This window comes from Stegodyphus dumicola, chromosome 3, assembly GCF_044657685.1.
Source record: "Stegodyphus dumicola isolate Sdum_Otavi_A_Nest chromosome 3, ASM4465768v1".
Taxonomy (NCBI): domain Eukaryota; kingdom Metazoa; phylum Arthropoda; class Arachnida; order Araneae; family Eresidae; genus Stegodyphus; species Stegodyphus dumicola.
The window spans coordinates 206,867,255-206,889,686 of NC_140770.1; the positions used below are offsets into that span (position 1 = coordinate 206,867,255).

The 22,432-nt window shown below is 33.0% G+C and overlaps 1 protein-coding gene across 1 annotated transcript in view; it reads left to right on the forward strand.

Moving 5' to 3' along the window:
- Positions 1–181: 181 nt before the first annotated feature.
- Positions 182–22,432, forward strand: part of LOC118193327 (dual specificity protein phosphatase 4-like) — a 40,774-nt gene continuing 18,523 nt past the window's right edge. The window contains exon 1 of the mRNA XM_035364401.2: positions 182–829. Within this exon, the coding sequence (XP_035220292.1) occupies positions 364–829 (466 nt within the window). The 5' untranslated portion in view covers positions 182–363. The remainder of the gene's footprint in view (positions 830–22,432) is intronic.

The window sequence follows — 22,432 nt, forward strand, 5'->3', positions numbered from 1 at the left end:
AATTCATTAAATTACCTTTTCCTATTTCCTTTCATTTTTAATAGACCTGTTAAATATTTAATGTGTCCTAAAATGTATATACGAAGTCCTTTTGTTAAATTTCAGATGGAAAATATTTTGAACTTCATAATCTGCGGAAGGATAAGAGGACAAGCGACTGAGTGAAAAGTCTTTCATTCATAACTTGTGTCATTCCCTGTTCAAATCATTCTTTTCGTAGTAGTAGACTCAATCATTTCCGCTTTGTGTGACCGTTGGTAAAGGGAAAATGACTTGCTTCGTTTCCAGTTGATTGTTTCTTTTTATCCTTATCAATCCAGCTCGGTTTGTGGTTAAAGATACCAGCAATTTTCCGTTGATTTCATGCCTTCGTTCAGTGGTCCGACGAGGCGCTCCCGGCAGCTCCAGATTTTGGCGGGAAGCATGTACGGAATTTCGCCTGAACAACTGCGGGCATTCATTCACGTGAATGAAAATGACGAAAACACTGATGATAGTAACTTGGACAGGAAGCACAGAGTACTTATACTAGATTGTAGATCCTTTGTGGCCTACAATGCTGGACATATAGTGGACTCCGTTAATGTTCACTGCCCTGCTATCCTAAGAAGACGATGTGGTGGACGCCTGCCATTGAGGACAGTTATCCCAAACAATAACGTGCGGTCTTTACTCGCGAACAATCATTGTTTCCCTGTGGTGTTATATGACGATTACGGTCTTAACGTGAAAAATCTTAATGACTTGACAGGTGAGGAGTCTACCGCTGCTTTTGTTGCGAAGTGCTTAAGGAACGAAGCGGATTTGAAATCGATTTATTATTTAGAAGGTAATTATATTTATAATCATTTATATTAGTTCTTGATTTTTAATCCTCTGTAATTAACTGACTGTTAGATAAGATTTGCAAGTTTTGATTTTTCTTGCAACATCGTAATTTACCATTCAGTGTATTTGACTGTAATTACAAATTTACTTAATCTTCGGTTTGAATAAATTTAATTATTAAAGTTACTTAATAGTCACTTTTAGGAAAGTCAAATTTATTTCTAAGCATTATGTTTGCTTGTGAGGACTTACTTGTGTAAAGAATATCATTTTAGAATTCTAACGCGTAAATTTAAATGTTTTAAAAATTTCGTAAGAAATTTGAATATTTTTTAAAGCTGCCTTCTGAATTGGCTTCGATGAGATATGAATTCTAATATTAGAATATAAAAATGAATGACTGAGTAAAAATCTGATATATTCAAAAATGGTTTAAGCTTAGACATTCCGAAAGTAAACTTTTCATTTAATATAAATTATTAAATAAAAATTTATCATTTGAATTTTTTAAAACCTTGAAGTTATAAAATTATGCAAAACCTGCCTATTTATACCTTAGCCCCTTTATAAAATAGCTAGGTTAGTTATATGCTTACAAATTGATAAGTTAAGTATTTACTTGGTGTTGATTTAATAATGACTAAAGTATATTTTTCTAAAAAATTATATTTTTAAATATGAATAATCATTAGTCTAAAACTTAGATTGATGTAGTATTCAAATAAAATCAAAGAATGAATCTGGATGACCTGCAGTGTTCAAAATCTAATTCTTAGAAAGTAAAGCAAATTAAACTTTTTAACCATAATAAGTAATCAAGTTTTAATTTAAAAGGAAAAGTGAATTTTAGCGAGTTTCGCGCTGTTTCGTATTTATTTTATGTTGTGTGATAAATCGGGACAACTGTGTTGGATATCCGTCTAAGATCGTTTTTTGATGGAATCAAAAAATCGAAGATGTCCTACAAAATTTTAGTTTGTTGGTTTCCCTATGCATACACAATAATTTAAAACTGGTGCAAAAGAAACCAGTAGAATTCATGTATATTAAGGATATGTGTTTTAGAACAACATTTTTGTAGATGAATTTTAAAAAGCACTTCCGCAGAGAACCCGGTAAATGTAAACATCGCCAACTTTGGCGATAATAGTTCAAACCTGGTAACCCAGCGAATTTAACCTATTCGCTTGTCTTGCGTTCATTTTGTTGAATTATCACTGTCGTTATTCGCATTTGCAGATTTATATTCTTCTCTTATTTATTATTATTTTTTCTGAATTTTTTAACAACGAATAGATAGAAATATTTTTGTAGATAGATGCCGGTTCTCGGTTCGGGATGAAAGGAGGTGTGAATGCTAATTTGTAACACGGCTGTTCCAAAGCCGCCTGAAATTATCTTCAGGGGGCTTTGGCTGTTCACGTTGTGTTCTTAGTTATTAACAGCTCTAAGAACCATGAGGTTTCCAACCTCTAAAATAATTTGTTTCCGTAGGCCGCAAAAATGTACATGTGCATTTTAAATAATTAAGTAATGCTTTTATTATTGGTATTGTCATCTAAAATTATGACAATAAATCCATTTTTATGGCGTAAAATTTTAACAAGATAATATATTGTTAATGCTTTTCTAACAATAACCTTTCAGAGAATGGCAGGTGTGACATAAATATATGATTAAATTGAAAAAAAAAATATTATTGATTATCTAAGATGACAGAATAGTTTGATGCATCACCATGGTCATCAAAATTAGCAAACCACTGCTGGTGTAAGGAATATATTGTTTTCTATGTTAACTGGAATTTAAGATACATTTTTTTTCATTTAACCAGGTAATTTCAGTACATTAATACTAATTTATATTTTTTAAATGAACTTTTATTTCCGTTATAAATGTTTATATATTGTCTTATGTTTAATATATTCTTTTCTGTGCTAACTTGATCGTGTATCACGTTAAACCGGTTAGTTTTACATCTACATGTTTATTATCTGTAAATTTTTACTACCATATGCTTAATATATTGTTTTGTCTGCTAACTTGAATTTACATGCACTAAAAATCATGTTTACGGCTTGGCTCATCGTCGATGAACCGCGAGCTTGGCGAATAAAAATGCAACGGCGCCAACGGGTTCTCTGCGGATGAAAACCCGAATTTTATTATGATTTATTCGATTGAATAAGATATCGGTCAAACGAAACTATTGATTAGTACTACAATACATAAATGAAATATAGGAAAATTAAATGTTTAAAAGCATACCTGAAAATGTGACTTTTCTTTTGAATGTATTATGTATATCCTGACTGTATAGTATATTATAGCTCTAGTTAGGAGAATTTTAAAATAATGGAATTTTTATCCTATTTATCAGTAAATTTTCATAGGCCTCTAATTACCACTGTTGTATGTTAAATGTGCATTTATTCTTTTGTCAATAACATGCCAAAAAATCAAATACCTTTTTCTCGAATTCCTATTGATATAAATAGCAGAACGAGTAATATTTGGTTAAAAACTTAAGCTGCATAAGAAATTAAGGTACTATTCGGTTTTGAGAGCCGTAAACAATCGCCAAACTATTGTTGATGCCAGTGCTGCCAAAAATAATTGCGGCAACCCTAATGCAAGAAAGGAAGTACTATAATAGTAAATAACTATTTAAGATTGATGTTTTAATTTAGATGAAAAGTTAATTTTATATAATACTTTTTATTTGCAATTCAAACTTATGTCGCTAATAATGAACGAATCCGTATTTTTTATATTGTACCTAGTGTGGTCTTTTCTCCCTTTGCTTGGCAATTATATTGATATACTATAATTAATTATCAGTACCAAATCAGATTTAACGTTTAATGAAGAATGGTCATGTGCACAAATGTTATAAATTTTCATTAAGACAATAAAGTTGGAAACAACTCTGTTCAAAACAAGTTCTGATTCAACGTTTGTCTAACGATCGCGAATACAACGAAGGTAAAGTACGCTAAGCATTTCTACGGAATAAGTGCGAAACAAACCACATTTTTCTGAATAATTTTTAGATGTAGCTTTTAATAAAAAAATGATTGTAACAGAATTTGGTGTTCAGTAAAGAACTACATAACAAGTACTGTAAATTTAGTTACATGATATGATAGAATATATTCAGAATAAATTGATATTTCATGCTCATAATGTAAAACACGCCTTGCATTTTGACAGTATAAGCACAGATATGTCTTCTAACAAGGAACGATCGTATCACCAATACTTAGCGCGTAATTTGGCGTCTAGTAAAATTCGGTCATTAAAAAAAAAAACTGAAAGCTTTCAGATTTTATATTTCATCCAAAGAAGCGGTTTTTAACTTACTGCGCGTTACCTTTATTTATTAAATATCCTATTCTTCGCACTTAAACCGTAAAATTCATTTCAACAGCAATATCGCAAAATAATTTTTAAATGAGCGTATCTTTAGAATTTCCGATGGTACAACTTTGATATACCCCCCCCCAAACTTACGCGCCAAATCTGGCACTCCCTACGGACTTTTTAGGGTAGCTGTTTCTTATTTTGGTGTTGCCAATTTAGGTTTTTTCAGCTTTTAGGTTTTCGCTGTTGCCAAATTTAAAGTTTTGTGGCAACAATTTTTGGATTTCATATATGTTTTACCGCCATTTCTTTGTGAAGTGATCAAGCGGATTTCTGACTTGCTGTATTTTGCTGCAAATCTGGTTGTATTTTCCAATTATATTTTTTTCTATTAATTACTTTTATTTTTTTAGCTTTCAATATGCCTACTGTATATAGTGTTGAAAAGTTTCGGGGAATTTTGAGTCGGAAAATTGATAGTTGTGCTTCATTTTCGTCGGGTAGGCCGACAGTTGGAAGGCCAGGTATTGTTAATTGTTTATTTTTGCATCATTTGGCTCAGGATATGCAGATGTTAATTGATTTTTTGATGGAGGTTGGATTGTTGAAGGCTGCAGTGCAGTGTGTAAGAAATGTGGGTCTGGTATGAAACAGAAGTATCGAGTATGAGATTTTGAGAGGCACTAAGACAGGTAGGATTGCAGAGGAGTATGGTTTCTCTAGTACTACTTTAGCAGCTTGGAGGCAATTCATTAACGAGACCATTTTTATATTATATTGAAGGAGAATTCTGAGAAGTTAGGTGGTGATGGTGTTGTTGTGAAAGTAGATGAGTCGAAGTTTGGCAAAAAGGAAGTATAACAGGGGTCATAGTGTTGAAGGTCAGTGGGTTTTTGGTGGTGTTGAAAGGGGATCAGGTAAGGTTTTTTTAGTTGCTGTGCATGATAGGTCTCAGGAGACGTTGTTGTCGGTAATTAAGGAATGTATTAAGCCAGGTACGTCTGTTTATTCTCATTGTTCGAAAAGTTATGATTGTTTGACGGATGAGGGTTTTGAGCATTTAAAGGTAAATCATTCCTTAACATTTGTAGACCCCGATTCCGGGTGTCGTACAAATACAATTGAAAGTACGTGGAGGCATGTTAAAGCTTCTTTGCCTACGTACAATCGCAAGGCAGATTATAAATTGTGCCTTGCGATGTACATGTTTCGTAAATCATGTTTAGCGGCTAATGTTGATTGTTTCAATAAATTTATTGAAATTGCTGCTGGGGTAAATTGGGAGGAATTCAAAATTTCTGTATAAATAATTCGGTACTTTTCCGTTTCGCCGGTGCAAATCTCGCCAAGCAGACTTTATTGGCGACAACATACAGTATACACATAAGAATTTTTTATTTTGAAGGCATAAACATTTTAATATCGCTTAAAATTTTATAAAAAGCCAATAAATGAAGACAATAAATTAGTAAAAAGACATTAATTTAAGAATTTACTATGCTTTCATGGTTCAACATCCTGATTCGCCGGTTCATATCACGTGACCCAAGTGATCTCATCTCATGTAAACTACTCTACAAAAATCTAATGCTCTCAGTAATTATCTACATTAATTTCAAGTTAAATCTTAATTTGGAACACAAGTTTATATGCAAGAAATATTTCAATTCGTACGAATAGCTTACTCAGAAATTATGTAAAACCGCAGTGCTTTACTTCGCTAATGCATTCTCATTAGAATTGATGAATTTAACCCTTGACTTTACCTTTTCTATATTTTCGGCTTCGGTTAAGCGCTGTGATTGCATCCTAATTGACTTAATTATCGAAAATAGCCTTAGACATAAAACTGTACTATCTGATAAAAATCCTATGTAATTATATGCCAGTATTGAAAGAAACAATCAATCTGATAAGAAAAAGCTGCGACTTGTTTCGAAAATGAGGCGTAAAAGGTTACCAGCGAGAATATTCCGTTTGGCATCGGTTGTACCATTATTGGCGACTTTATCGCTTGCGCCAGCATAGCCGAAAAGTACCAATAATTCTTTTTAATAGATTGCCGACACGTATTTTCAATTGTATTTGTTAAAATTTTTGTGTAAATTGTATATAATGTTATTCAGTGTCATTTATTTGTATTTTTTATGTATTCATTGTATTTTTTAGGTATTCTTTTTTTGTATTTAATGATTCCGTTTTTATGTATTAATTATTTGTATTTAGCGAGAATCCATGTTGGCGAAAAAAAAGGCGCCAAAAACAGGTATTTTGCTTGGCGAGAAAAAACTCACCAAATTTCCGATTTGGGGGGGTATATCAAAGTAGTTCCTTTCCGATACAGTCTGGCGCACTGGAGATGATCCCCCCCCCCCCGTTGCTTTCTTTGAAATCGTTGAGTTTCTTAATAAAAAAGTTTGTTAAAAGTGTTACAAAATATGAAGTCGATAATAAAACAAATTCCAAATTAGGGCTTCCAGATGCCCATATTCGCGTGGAAACGCACTTTATTCAGAATTTGATGGCTCTAGGTGCCGTTGTTTTATCCCAGTGCGAGAAACATACATACATTTATGCAGATTCTTCATTATTTAATTTTTTCAAGTATGATGCAGGGCTCAAATATTTGGCAACAATTGGAAAAGATTGGCAACAATTGGAAACATTGCTGATTTTTTTAACGCCATTTATAGTGAACCAACGCAAAATGCCAAAGCGAAATTAATAGCCTTTCTGGGCAAATTGCCCCTTTGTGGCTAATAATGTAAAATAAGTTGTGCCTTATGATAAAATAAACTGGGAAAAAAATAGATGTTAATTATGGGTTTTAAACAGAAAAACATTGGAATACGTTATGTATTACGACATTGTGCAGTATAACAAACTTGTTGCAGAACATGTTCAAATTTTGTAGCTAATGTAGAATGGTCGTAATACTTACATTTCGAAATAACTTAAGCAGTTACGATAGAATAAACGTGAAATAAAATAAAGCTGTTAAGATCAAATTAAGCAATTAATATAGAACGATTATAATACTAATAATGCGGAATAATACGTAATGCATTACAGCGAACTCGGAATAAAAGATTTATTTCGTTTCGAGTTTATTATATTGTAATGCGTAACTTATTTTGCAATATCAGTATTTAGATCGCCCCGCAAAGTTTGTCGGAAGTTTTACCTAAATTTATTTTATCAACAAGGCGAAAATGCTTATAAATTAGCAATGACTAATAACTGGAATTTTCAGTTTTCTCAAGTGTATGTGTGCATTACTTATTTTTGTTTCAACTGTGCAAACTGAAAATCAGTGTGCTTCTCACCCTCGAAATACATTGGTTTTCTTCAATATCATTCAAGAAAAGATTGAATTTTACCTATATTTTAATATTTTTAAGGGAGCGTGAAAAGGATATTAAGAAGTTGTAATGTATTTTAAATCTTAATCCTAGCCCAAATATGTAGTTCTGAAATACTGGCGTTCAAATGTCGCATAAAGTCATGCTAAATATAAGTAAAGGCAATTTTCACAATCCCGCCTCCCTCTGTTAGTTTCAACGAAAAGAAATACTGAATTCATTCACAAAGCTTTGTTTTCAAATACCGTTATTTTTAATCGGCAATTCGAAATCTTGAATGGTCCGTATCTTCCAATAAGAAAATAAGGCTGAATGAAAAGAGGGGGAAAAAAAAAGTGATCGTGCGACTGGCAGCTGCAAATTTTAATAAAAAAAAAAAAAAAACCACATTGTGAGGAGGATGTCACGCGCTAGGCACGCCTGCATTTTCTTCATTGGGTAAAAAAAAAAAAAATACTCCCGCCGTACTTGTATTTCTATTCTCCAAGATTTGGGGAGCGCTAGCAAAGCGTGCGCTGTGGCAAAGACGGAAATCCCCAAACTAGATTTCAGAATGAATAAGGCCTTCCCTCGTCTCTGCCGTTTTAATTCAGTTTTATATGTAGAGTGAGAGGGGGGCTGCTTTTGTATCACTTAAGGCAACTCAAGGGAAGTGAAAATGGGTGAGTCTGTCTTGATAGGAAATCGCAGATGTGTTTTACGTTTTTCCAAACTTTATGTAGTAAACTTTCGCATCTAAGACTCTTAAGAGTAATATATTACTATGGGGGGGGGGAAGCGGATGGAAATTTCGTCATTCAGCTGTATGGCGTTTCAACGTAGCGTGTTAAATCTGTCATTGAATTATTGCTAGTTTTACGAATAGAGGAAGAAGTTTCTGTAAAAAAAGGTTTCTTTCCTTTATTTCTACTGTAATACGGATGTCGTAAAGATTCGTGTATGAATTAAGGTTAGAAAATTTTATAATTTTCTAAGGAAGTTCGCATCTTTCACGACAATGTCGAAAATTCATAATATTCGCTACACTTTCTTTTCATTCTACGTTGCTTATTATTAGTTTCTAAGTACCCTGCCATACATAAGGTAAAAGTTACGATTTTAAAATATTTTTATCGAAATCTGAATATTAAACACAAAATTTCGCTAAGCATAAAAAATTATAAATATATACTTCTATTAAAAGGTGTTACAATCTCGAATTCTAAGTAAAAAGTCTTGCAAAAAAAAAGTTAGGGTGTAATTGAATAATCAGAAGAAAATTATGCTAGGAATAAAGTCCAAGGAATTATAAAGTTAAAATAACAGTAATAAAGTACTCCTGCTTTGATTAGTGAACATTGCCTGACACTGTCAAATGCACCACATAAGTATTATTCATTTCATTCTGGAATTTTTTTTTTTTTTTTTTTTTTTTTTTTAACTGAAGGGGTATTTTCTTATATTTCATTATTTGCAGTTTCTGAAAATAAAATACGCAGATATAACCGAAAGGTTTCAAATCATCTCTTTGGGCTATTTATTACGTCATAGAAGTGGGTTATTTGCCTTTGAAAAGGAACTTCTCAGAAAACCCATTCAAAGAGAGTGTTTATGCTGGGAAAATAGAGATTGAAAAGCTTAATTCAATTACCGCAAACTATTTAAGTAACTAGCCAAGTCGCGGTAAACGGAATTTGAGACGAATTGCTAGTGTTCGGTAGTTTTACAAGTTCATCTGTTTTAAATTTTCTTCTCTTCCAAGTAAGAAAAAGGAAAATGTATAATGTAATATATTTAAAAAACTGTAGCGTAAAATACTTTTTGTAATCACTTTCACGATTTTAAAAACTATATATGAAATAAACTAATCTTTCGTTTTGTTAATATTGTCTGAATTAGACGGAATTCTTGTAATTCTGAAACTACATTAATACTTCAAAAACTGTCCTAAATGTTCTCTAAAATACTGACTATCAAATCCGAAATTCTTCGGATGGAGCAAGTTCCACCCAGATGCATCATGCAAAAAAGGAACAAACTAGAGTAGTTTTACAAAAGGACACTTCGAACATTTTACTTTCCAATTCATTTTAACCAGACGAAAGTTTTCGCTGCCTTCTTATTTAAATGCAAATGCAACGCATCGAAAATTGTTTGTAACATGAGACTAGCAAATTTTGCTAAAAACAATGAGCCTTTTAAAAAGAAATGGCATGCACGTAACCAAATTTTTCCAAGAACGATCAATGATTGAGATCGAAACATTGTATGTGCGCAACGTAAAAAGATGGTAGACACTGTACAGATAAAAACTGATTTATGATAAAAAGTAAAATTTAAAGATTTTCCGGCGAACATCAGTAATGTTAACTACACTCCACACCAGGTCTTGGCGGACTCATTTGCGCTGGTAGTTGATCCCGAATTCTTTTCCCATCCACTGAAGGCTGCATGAAGATTTCCCTGTGTGTAAACCTCTGCATGACTTTTTTCCTTCCCATTGCCCAAATAGCTTCATTTGTTTTGCTATAATAATAAAATAACCGACTGCGAGCTCAAAGGCTCCTTGCCAAAAATCAGCAATGTTTCTCTTAATTTTATAACTGGGTCTTTTGAACGTAAGCTAAAAAGAGCGAAGCATTCGTTTATTAAAAATGCTATTCTTCATTTATTAACATTTTTTGGCAACAAGTTTGCAAAAATTCGTCGGTAATAAATCTACCATAAAAAATAATTTTACTCCTGTTCTGCTGCCAAAACGGCGTGTTGATATCTCGAAATATGATAAACAATATTCCAGGGTCTTTAGTTGTGCGGTCATAAAATGGGGTCACTTCACCAGTATTTTCCTGAATGAAGGAAGTGAAAATGCACTTCCTCTTCGCTTCACGCTCGTTACCACCGCTTGCCAACCGTGAATCTTTTTCGTCAGAATTTCGAGGGAATGTTTGTTAATCCGTAAGCATGAAATGTTTTCTTTATCGTGAGATTTTTCTCTCTCCTCATCCCAGTGGCAGTTTTTTGGTTTCCCCTCCCCGACGAAATCGTTAGTGGAAGTTGTTACTTGAGGAACAAGATGGGTTCTTATCAAATGGTTTTATCGTTTCCAGAGTTAGTGGCTACCGATAAAAGGTCTGAAGTACTTGTAATCTTCATTTCTGCTTAACGATCTCATATGAAGGTTTAGCCAGTCAAGATTTATAGCCAAGATACTTATGTATACAGGGGACAATTAAAGTAAAATAGGAATTTATTAATAAAGTCATTTGCAGTTTTGTATGGAAGGTTATTAGTTTATCAGTTCGCTTAATTATTAAAATTGAATTTTTAAAGAATAATACGCAGCAGATAAAATGCTAAACGGTCCAGCTAAATTTTAGCTAGGTTCCATACCTGGAATAAAACGATTTAAATACTATTATGGCTTAAAAATATTTTATCTTTATACTTTCGATCCAACAGCGGCTGATCGGTAAAATCGCTGAACACTGTATAGTTCCAGGAGAATTGACTGTCGGCTGTATGGGTGTATTCCCCATTTGTAATGAGTATACGAGTAGCTAGTTTCCCTTAGAAAGTTCGCCAGATAGCCCTCGCGTGCTTTGCCATAATCCAATAAACCAAACTATTTGTACATTCAATCATGAAATCCTTATGAACATTTCGAAAAGCAACATGAAGAAACTAAAAAAATATTCTACACGAAACTCTTCCATGATTTTTATATAGGAATTTCATTTGTGCCTTTTTTCTCCATAAAAAGAACTCACACTCATACCATATTTTGATAACTGAAAGTAGTATAGTGCAAATGTAGAATTTGCTCTATATACAAAGTGAGCTTTGCCCTACAAACTCGTCGACGTAATTTTCAATTATAGAAGTTGACGTCACATAATAGTTTACTTTTGTTTTCGTCCCAACAGGTCTTTTAAGAATGAAGCCAAGTTTCTCATACATTTGTATGGTCGTTATTTCAATCGTGATTTTTTTCATCAGGCTTTTATTCTCAGCCTTTTCATATTGTTCATTTTAACCCTGAGCTTTTTCCATTGCTTGCGATATTGATACACTTTGTGTCTAGAAACTTTTCTAGGTTTATTCACACTATACTGTTGTGATAAAGTTAAAGAAGAATATATCTAGGAGAAAAAAGTAAATTAAGTAGAGCAGGAACTTAAGCTTATAAATTAAAGTGCCAAGTATTCCTAAAAAACTCCATGTTTTTAATTCCAGTTCCCCCCTCCCCCGTTAAAGTCTAAATTCATTCGTTTACTTTTCATTTTGATGAATTCATTTGTTACATTTTCATTTTTATATTACAATAATACAGACAAGCAGAAATATGTAAAAATCTCAACTACAAATAGGGTATTTTGTATGAGCATCTTAATGAGCAACATATGCCAGATGTTTTATCATACGAGTACACATGTACAGTAAGTGCCATTTGTTGTTCGCGTCGAGTTTCTTTTAATCTCAAGCTTCAGTGCTTTTAAATCCACTTTAAAAAAATTGTTATTAGACAACAATTTCGCGATAAGAGTATCTCTTTTTATCATTGTATGAGATGGGGAGAGGAAAGAGCAAATACAGTTAGACTTAAAGTTGACTTACAGAAATACAGTTAAAGTTGAAATGAAAAGTCTATGGCTTTAATTGCTGAGCGTTTTTTTTTTTTTTTTTTTTTTTTTTTTTTTTTTTTTTTCCCCTTCAAAGCCCAAAAGGGCTGTTAATTTCGTTTTGGCATTTTGCATTGAAAACTTTAAATGTCGGTTCACTTTTCAAACTGTTGCCACCAAATATTACAGTCCTGTATTATATTTAAAGAAATTAAATAATGAAGAATCTGCATAAATGTATGTGTTTCTCGCGTTGTGATAAAACGACGGCACGTACAGCCATCCAATTTTGAATAACGTTACGTTTCCGCCCAAATATGGACACCTGGAAGCCCAAATTTGGAATTTGTTTAATCTTTTTCATATTTTGAAAACTTTAACGAATTTTTAATTAACACACTCAACGATTTCAAAGAGAGCAATGGCAACACTGTACGGGGGGGAGCATTTTTATCTCCAGGGCGCGAGACCGTATAGGAAATTCTAAAGATATGCTCATTTTAAAATAATTTTGCGATATTGCTGTTGAACTGAGTTTTATGGTTTAAGTGCGAAAAACATGATATTTAATAAATAAATGTAACTCGCAAAACATTAAATAAACGCACCTTTAGGCGTAATGTAAAATCTGAAACCTATCAGATTATTTTAACTAGTAAATTCAAAAATTAAATACCCCAACATCCTTTTTTTAATGTTGTGAACGTCATATCAAATGAACTACGAATTCTAGATTTTATAACCACACCAACAACCGAGATATTAGACCGCCGAATGCTGGGAGTTCGTCCTGGTTTCGATCCCAGGCGAAATGACTGACTAGATGTTTGATTTTCGTGGTTATTCAAATTTTAATGTGGATTCGGGTCAGAGTTAGATTTCCTTTACTGCAAATAGCCCACCTTCCTTGACTCGGATATCATTTGTATTCTGTATCGATCATATTCAAATAACCAACCTAGATTATATTCTTAATATTCCTTGCAACTGTTGGCTGACTTATGTATTTTTACTTCAAGTAACAGGTAGAAAAGCCGTAACCATTAGCCGTAAATAATTGGCATAATGGCTGAAATCGTTGAATACTAATTATTTCTCTTGAATTCGAATCTCCGCTACAAATTGGTTGTTTGCTTAGGTGTTTTCATTTGACTGAATTTTCTTTTGTCAATAAGGTCTTTCACGAAGACATTTTTCTAAAGTATAGAGCTCTAACCGTAACTAACTGCTTACAAATCGATATTCGTTTCCGAACCAGTATTTGAAATTTCTTTTTAAGTACTAGAGCGAATATCTGAAGTTGTATGAATGTGAGTTAAAGCTTTTCACAAAAACTCTTGAAAATACGATTAGCTGCTTCATTCCAGAAAAGAGTACACGGGCATTATTAATGCATCCTTTATTTTACATTTTCTTAAAGACTTGGAGTACTTATATGTGATCTGGGGTCAACTTTTCATAATGAGCGCGAATTTTTTTAAGCATACGCAACACTTAAGTTCAAAACGCTTTTGTAACTTGTCGACAAGGCGTAAAAATCATTTTCAGGAACTTACCTAAATTTACTATAGTGATTAGAGTGGAATGAAACCTCAAAATTCATAAGGGGGAAAATAGTGCCATTATTATCGAAAATAAATTTAACCACTTTTGATAAAATATTTTTGCAGGTCTGTCGTATATCCCTCCACTCTCAGCAGTCCTCCTTCTCAATGACAGCGGAGAAGTGAGAGAATAAGATCCAGCGTGTGATGTTTGTTTTGAATTTAGCTTTGGTAGCGTTCTGTAGGACGTCAATCGAATACTCGAATGAAATACTTTAAAGATGAAATGTTCTTTTTGATTAAACATAGTTAAAAAAGTGTAAAGAGTACTGTGTGGGTGATATAAATATGAGAACAAAATTTAGGTACGTCTGAAATATTGGCTATTATAAGCGGTTAAAAGAGAGAGAGATTTTAGTACTTTTTATGTTAACTGGGCTCCATTTAGTGCCAAACAAACGTTGTCACGATGGCAATCGTAACGAGACGTAAAGCTTCATGGGTAAAAATGAACTTAATAACAGTTAATGAATTGCATATAATACCATATAATAATATGCGTTGCCGAATTTGTGCAATTCTATAATATTTTCGCTCAAAAAAAGTCTGAAAACTGCACAAATTCTCACCATGTAGTCAGCAATCTGTTTTCACTTAAAAAAATCGGAGGATTGCTCAGAATTTTATGAATTGTAAACCTAAAACAGCATTGTTATTAGTTCTTCTTTTACATAGATAAAAAAAAATACAGAGCGATTTTTATAAAACGTTATCTTTGTAAACAAGATTGTATTTGAATATTCTTTTATGTATTTTTTAATGTTTGAGCCATGCATTTAATACGTGAATCATTTGCCCACTCTTATTGTTGGGTTTATTTTAATTATGGCAAAGCACTCGAGGGCTATCTCTAAGGGAAGGGGTGGCTTCGTGGAGGACTTTCTAAGGAAAACGTGCTCGTATACACATGGGGAAATCACGAAAACGTCCATGCAGCCAGCCCGTTCGCCGGGATTCGAACCGCAACCCGAACTACTAGTGTTCAGTAACTTTTACGCTCGCCGCAGCCCTCTCGTATTGAATTAATTTCTTCATTTTTCTAAAATACCATCTCTTCTAATGACTTAACCTTACTTTGATAGAGAATGAAAAGTAAAGTGGTCTGAAGGGATATTTTGATGCCTTGCAAGCCTGGTTTCAAAATCTGATTTAAGTAAAACGTTTTATATGTGCATGATCTGACTTGTTGACGTATAACTAATATTCTCCGAGATACAGATAAATATTAGCCAAATAGACATTTTAAAATTGCATTCGTATACTAGCTAAGGAAGTACCACAGCTAATTAATTCATTACAATAGAAATATATTTCATTTAATAACAGTATTATAAATGGTAAAATTGCTTTTATCTAATATTTTAATCAAAATTTAACTCATTTTGAACTGTGTGATGCTTTTATGAAGTAAATATAAGCCAATTTTCTTTAGAAGTTCCTTTACGAAAGCATGGTTTCTGAAAGCAGGTACCGCTAGAGTGCTTTATTGTTATAAATTACATGCTTATCTCTTCCATAAGAAATTAATGTAATTAAACTATGCCATTCGTTCTGGAAGTTGTTTTATTTGCCTGTTTCATGTTCATTTGAAGGAAATATTGATATTCGAGACATTTGTTAGATAACGATGTTTTCCCGCTTGTAGAGGGGGGGCTTTCGTTTGCAATTTTTCAGCAAACCTAACGTCTATATCCTATTACACAGCCTCCGCCTCATCGTTTAAAGGCTATTAATATTTTATCATAGACCCTGCCTTTGTTCATGTTAATCAAGTTGCATTACCAAGCGGGTTAAGCTCCGAGACTTTCTTTTTTCAGTATACAGTCAAAAGTCGTTAATTCGGACACCCATAATCCGGACCTCAAAGCTAAAAACTTTCTGCGCGTGCGCCGCGTTGACGCATGCGTATAGGCGTTTACGCGTGCGGGTAAGACCTTTACGACTGCACATATGCGTGTGAGCAAGCGCAGAATACGTTTTCGCGTGCGCGTTTAATGTATAACAGACGGTATAAGCTAAAATTATCTAATTATCTATTTCAGTTAATGTTGATGATTGCGTTGTTCCTTAATCTTCGAATTGGATCCGGCTTATTATTTTTTGCAGACTGTAAGAGCAATTTTATAAAAGTAAGCTTGAACTTTCGATTATGTCAAATAGAATTTCCGATGCTGGAGCTCCCAAAGGATCTACAAAACGAAAGTATGTTTCGATGTCTATCAAAAAGTGGAATTTCTCTAAAAAATGGATAAAGGCATATCCTTTGTTTATCTAACCGTTCCGAACTCCGTTTATCAATTTCACGCTGCTCTGCGCGAGGGGGGGAGGGGGAACGTCGCGGCGCGCAATGAACTGGAAGTTGTTGATCTGTCAGCACTATCGTTATCTTCATGGCAGATGTTTTTATTTTATTTGGCTTATAAATCAAATTCCTCCTCATTATAAATATCACGAATACAAATCAAATAGTTTTCTGGTTTCAATTTTCTAATTTCGGCTATGCATAATGTATGCTTTACGTATGCGCGCGTTGAAAGAAATGTTTAATAAAGTAAACAAATAATTATTAAGCTTTTTTTTTTGGTAAATTTTGATACCCTTTAGATCATAATTGCTCATTATTTTATAAATTACGGTTTCATATTTTTAATTTTATAATTTCTGCATGCCATCTTACCAGATATAAACTGATGATCTATAATCCGGAAAAATCGATAATCTGGAATCGCCGAAGTCCCGACGAGTCCGGATTAAAGACTTTTGACTGTAGTATGTTTCCCGATTTAAAAAAAAAATCATCAGACTTCGATTTTCTATTTATTTTTGCAGAGCGCTCGAGAGCTGTCTTAATATTGATGCCTTCATGGAAGATTTTTTGAAGAAAACGGCATTGTATTTTTAAGTCGCAAAGAAATTAAAATCCCATGGAATCGAATGTAGAATGAGCTATTCAGCAATCATAATCTACTCGGCTACTGACCAAAAATAATGAAAAGCTTATTCGAAAGTATATTTTATGATTAACATCATTTTTATATTCCGTAATGAAAATAAAATTTCGCTTAATCTTTTAACACCGAGTGTCCTCTTCACTTCAAAAAAGAAAAGAAAGAGGGGGAAACCCCCAAAATCTTCTTTTTTTTCATGTCTGTCTGTCATGAAGAAATTTAATATCAAGTTTTTAAATAAAACAATCAATTAAAATTACTTATAAGACAGTGCTGCTCTCTAGTTTTCATAAGAGTAAAATTTTATGTTTATTTTTGCTTTGTTCAGTATGTTCAACTTTTGCGAATTTTTAGCCCGGCATTACCACTGTGTTATGGAAAGCTATATCTTAGTTCAAGCACTGAATCTGAATGATTTATTTCAGCTAACAGATGTAAGTTTACTGAGATCGTGCATTAATTTGAGAACATTTCCTTTTCAAAGTTAAATAACCATTTTATATGTCGAGATAATTATTTTCATTATAAAGTTGATGACGGTTGTTTTTTGTGCCTTTAAAAATTCAAATGGATTTTCAGTTAATGCTTCAAAAGAATTGGGATGTCTGTTGCATTTTTAAATATTTCCTCAGCAGCTTTCTTCTGATGAGATTGCTATTTACATTGTTTTCATAACAATGATGCATCGCAGCGCCTTGCGCAAGTGGATTCTGAACCCCCCGATTGAAAGCGTCTTTCCGTTCATTCATGAATTCTTACTCCTATTTGAACTTCCTGTTATTACTATTGATGACACGCGCATTGCAAATAGTGCTTTGTTGAGGGCTTTATCGGTAGCTAATCTTATCTCTTTGGATCCCAACTTGCTCAACGCGTTATTATATTACAACATCCAGACAAAGGTGTCTGCTTTTCGAAAATTCGACGGAGTTTTGCAGAAACCTGACGCAAATTAATCCTGTGTTCTTCCTTCTCTTATGTGAAGGTTCTGAAATATTAAACATAAAATTTTCTGCCAGAGTTGTTATTATTTTCTGGTTTCCATGTATAGCCCTAACTACAATATTATGTTTCACTTATCTGGTCTTTAAATGCAATATCTTAGCTAAAATATTTTTCTTGATGTGGCAAAATATTACTTTATTATTTTGAAACATCAGCTATGTTATGGAGGTGCTACAGTTTATGTGATTCGAAATTCAAAATTTCTGTCGTACGCAAAATGGCCTGAAACCTGTACGTTCATTTTCAGGCTGGTGTTTAAATGGCATTATTGTAAACTGGAAACCGTGATCCGAGTTTGTAACAGTACCAATGCATCTCTATTTTGTATTGGCCAGAATTTAGTTGGAGAAAGTGTAGATTCGATCTTTTCAATGTACTATTTTGATTAAGCATATTATTTTATACTTGTTGGTTTCATAGTGCAAGAATTCATAAACTGAACAAAGGAAAAAATCTCGTTTTATGGACTATTCAGATACATATTAGCGTGTGAAATTCTGCAGTATTTGCGGTTCAGATGAAGGAAATAATTGTGTATTTGACATATTAGATGTACTGTGAAACATTAATTTTTAAGTAAGATTTTGAAGTAGATTATAGTATTTTTTACAGCTGTGGCCTTATTCATTCGGCACTCCGTCCCAAAAGCAAATCATCTGCCATCAAAACGCGCTAAAAATTTTTGTACTGCTTAAAAATATTGTTTTTTAATTATAACCTAAAAATTCTTATCGATTTTTACTTTAAAAAAGTTTGATCCATTTTTCCGGAAGCGGAGGTGACGAAAATTTAGCCTCATTCGATTTCTCAAATATTCTTTCGATTCCTCATTAGCATTAAGCTTCCTATTAATTCTTTAACAAAGGAATTTTCAGAATCTAGACCGGAACTTGATTATAATCTGCGTCACTTTCCATTAATCAGGACTTCTGACTCTTAATCTTGCTAAACCGTTCACCACATCATTAAACAAGATCGCGAAATAAAAGTTGAAAATAAAATTGTTCTGAAGCCATCTTTGCTTAACTCTCAAGGACAACTGGTACGTCACCTTCGGTGGTAGTTCCGGCCAGTGATATGTACTATTATATGCAATCACGGTTAAGTAAAATGAACGGATGTTCAGCATCCAACCCCCTTTCACCTGGTCTTCTGACGTAACTAAATTTTAGTGTTTTGTTTCACTTAAATGTAAATGGTTTCTGGTTTGGCTGAAGTGTGGTTTTGCTTTCGTGAAATTGGGAAATCTAACGTTTGCGCTTCTCACCATTTAATGTAATCTCTATTTCTAAACGCGGTAGGTACGAAAGCGTACATGCAATAGTTCCGGTTGGCAGAGAATGTTTTCTAAACAAGATTTGTAGTCTGGCTAAATGAAATTTTGTGTGTAAATTTTTTAAAAGTTCGAGGTTTTTCAGAATTACTCTTCTGTTTAACACGAATCTGAAAGCGGACACAGTTAACACTTCGCTCACATAATAAGAAAATAATAATAATAATAATTGACAGTTAACGTTTGTTAGACTTGCCTCGTTTCAATTACAGCTAGGTCTTTACCAAAAACAGCCAAGTTAATTTCAGTCGGTGTATAAAATTCTAAGATGTGTGATTTCTACATTATAATGATGTTTATTTACATCACGATAATAATTAACATTATTATACTTCTGTTTACACGTTTGAAGCAAACTAGAGGAATATATTAAGACATTAATCATTATAACTGCTTGATTTTATTGAGTTAGAATTTGAAAATTTTCTCGTCCATTTATTTTATTCCCAATTTAAACCTCATTTCGAATTTCATGTACTAAAAAGAAATTTATAAATAAAATCGGAAATTTTTAATTTGATGTTTGGTATTTAATATTAATAAAATATGGTTTGATATTTAATATTAACAAGACTCCCTCTTCCTAGTTACGTGATACGCGGAAAATAATAAATACCAATTTCCCGATATTTTTAATATTAAACACCTTTCTAGATTTAAAAAAAAAAAAAAAAGTTTTTTTCCTTTAAGATATGGTGTAACTTACAATTTTATTCCTTCCAAAATGACATTCAATCCGTCTTGGAGTTTAAGACGACTTGGCAGTTGTGTTAATATATTTAATAATGTTGAGGCTTAGCTTTTGTAGCGAAATCATCTCAAGCGTAAGGTGATGCACCAGTGAGCTTCAGTATAAACAGGAGAAAGATTTCTTTTTTTATTCTAAAGAACTATAATATACGAAGTTTGTGGATATCTTCTTACCCTTCACTTCCAAAGTTAAATTTCTCTGGAAATTAAGTACTTATTAAATAGTGATTTTGCATATTGTTGCTATGAATACAAAATGCCAATTATAAGAAACTGGTGTGTTTTTAATGCTATATTTGTGATTTTATTTACATATGTATAATCAGGTGCGGGCTTAAAATGATTCCTTGTTCCATTAGTTTTAGACTCTTAATTCATCCTTCCATCGTTTTTTAATCCTCTATATAATCAGGTACGGGCTGAAATTGATTCATTATTCCCTTTTGGAATCTTTATTCTTAATTCGTTCTTCCATCATTTTTGAACCCTTTATAACTAGACTATCTGTTAAACGAGAAATTAAAAATTGTTACCGGATAACGCATTGAAGCGTTTTTAATGGATGGATAGCTAAGAATTTATACAAGTATTCGCTTATCTTGGGACATTAAAACTAAACTGTCTCTATCTTTTGTATCTTGAATAAATGAATGGCACACGCAAAGAAGTTATTTGTTCACCCGATTTGCCTCCTTCCATTCTCGCGAGCGCGCGCGCGTGTGTGTATAGAGGAAACTATCCGCCCACCATTCAAAAATTTAATGACTCGTCTTCTTAACACAAACCCTGGAAAAGGAAACTCTCTAATTTGTCCTATCAACAATACATTGGAATGCAGACTATTTCCTTTAGCCTCTTCATTTAGCATTGTCTTAAAAAATATTTTGAAATGCTCGGAATAATGCCGACGCTTCTGAAGGAAACTGCTGATCGCATAGTGATTAGGCCATTCCTTATTAAGAAATTGCTTCCTGTCTTCCGAAATTGTGAGATGCTCTTCTTCGGTTGAATAGATAGATGAATGCACATTTTTCTGAAATGAGTTTTGCTGTCTTCTCAGTTTGCTACGGCATCCTTTGGTACATTTGTGGTGAACTGAGACCTATGTTTTGTATAGTTCAGGGGCGGCCAAAACTTCATGTCAGTAAAAGCGGCATGTTGGAATTCAGGAAAATGTGAGAGCCGCAACTAAATTTTCCAGAAGTCATAATTCCATATCTACATTATTTTAAAAGTATTGACAGGTTTCAAATGGAAAGAAACGTCTGATAACTTTGATTTGTGAAAAGAAATGAAATAAATTACTTTCTTTTGGACACTGATTAATTTACCATGTTTCATTAATATATTTTATTCCCATAAGAGCCGCACTATTCGCCTGTGAGAACGACTCGCGAACCGCGCTATGGCCACCCCTATTATAATTATTTTCTTTCTACACGTTAAGCTTCGCATTGCAGGTCTTGGTGCAATGGTAGTTCGCGGCATTCCGCAAAATCAAGTCATACCTTACATATATAATGAATTTCATGTATTATAATTTTGTTCAATCTCTCAGATATTAGGATACTGTCTTGTATTATTATCGGATCTACTGTGAATCTTCCAGGGTTATTCAGGAATGTTTAACTTCTCACTATAGTCTGGCCTTAACATTTTATTTACTGACTGGTAGGTTAGACTTCACCCTTCGTAAATTTTTTAATGACGACGGTGAAGACAGTTTAAACCTTCCTTTCTTAAAACAATTGACTCCCTTTCTTCAGTTTGAAGTGGCCTCGCTGTATATACAATTAACCAGAAGAATGTTGTCTATAAAAACATAATCCGAAATGAATGAAAGAAAATGAAAATTATGTCAAAGAATGTTATCTATAAAATATATTCCAAAACAGATGAAAGAAATTGAAGATTATGTCAAGTTTCACCGAATTCCTTAATTTAATCCTCATATATTTTTAATCCACTTAAAAGTCCTTTCTAAATGATGATTGAATAAAACTCAAAAAACCCTCAAACTCGGTTTATTCTCAAATCTTACACCAGGAATGGGACACTGTTTGATCAGAACTGTGATGGAGTTTAGGCCGGGCCCTTAATGGTAGCTGAATAATGGAGTTCAGATTTTAATTCACTATCAGTTAAGGCTGCTGAACTGAAGTGTGTAAAGTTTAGAATGCGGTAATTAAAAATGTTATTTGAGGCAAGTAAGAATTTGATTCCTAATTTAAAAATAACGAAGCTGTTAAATAAAAGGAATTACTTTTATTTGTGTACTTGTTTATAACTGGTGAAAAGAAAACATTTGTGTTTTTATTGTCTCGATGACAGTAGAATGCGATTACTTTCAGTATTTCTATTTCGACAGTTTGAAATAATCACTTGTAGAATGGATGATTTCATTGTTATTTAAATGCGAAACTCGTTTTGCGGGACGGGAGGAATACTTATTGGGAGAAGGGAGCATTTCTGTTACCACTATTTATTTGCACAATTAAATTTTGATTAATTTCTTTTACCATTCATCATCTTACAATTCGTACTTTAATACTCCAAAACATTTCCTAGCTGAAAGAAACGCGTTTATTAAGAGTATCTGACCATGGTTTTATTTACGTCGTAGACTCCTCGAGTTTTA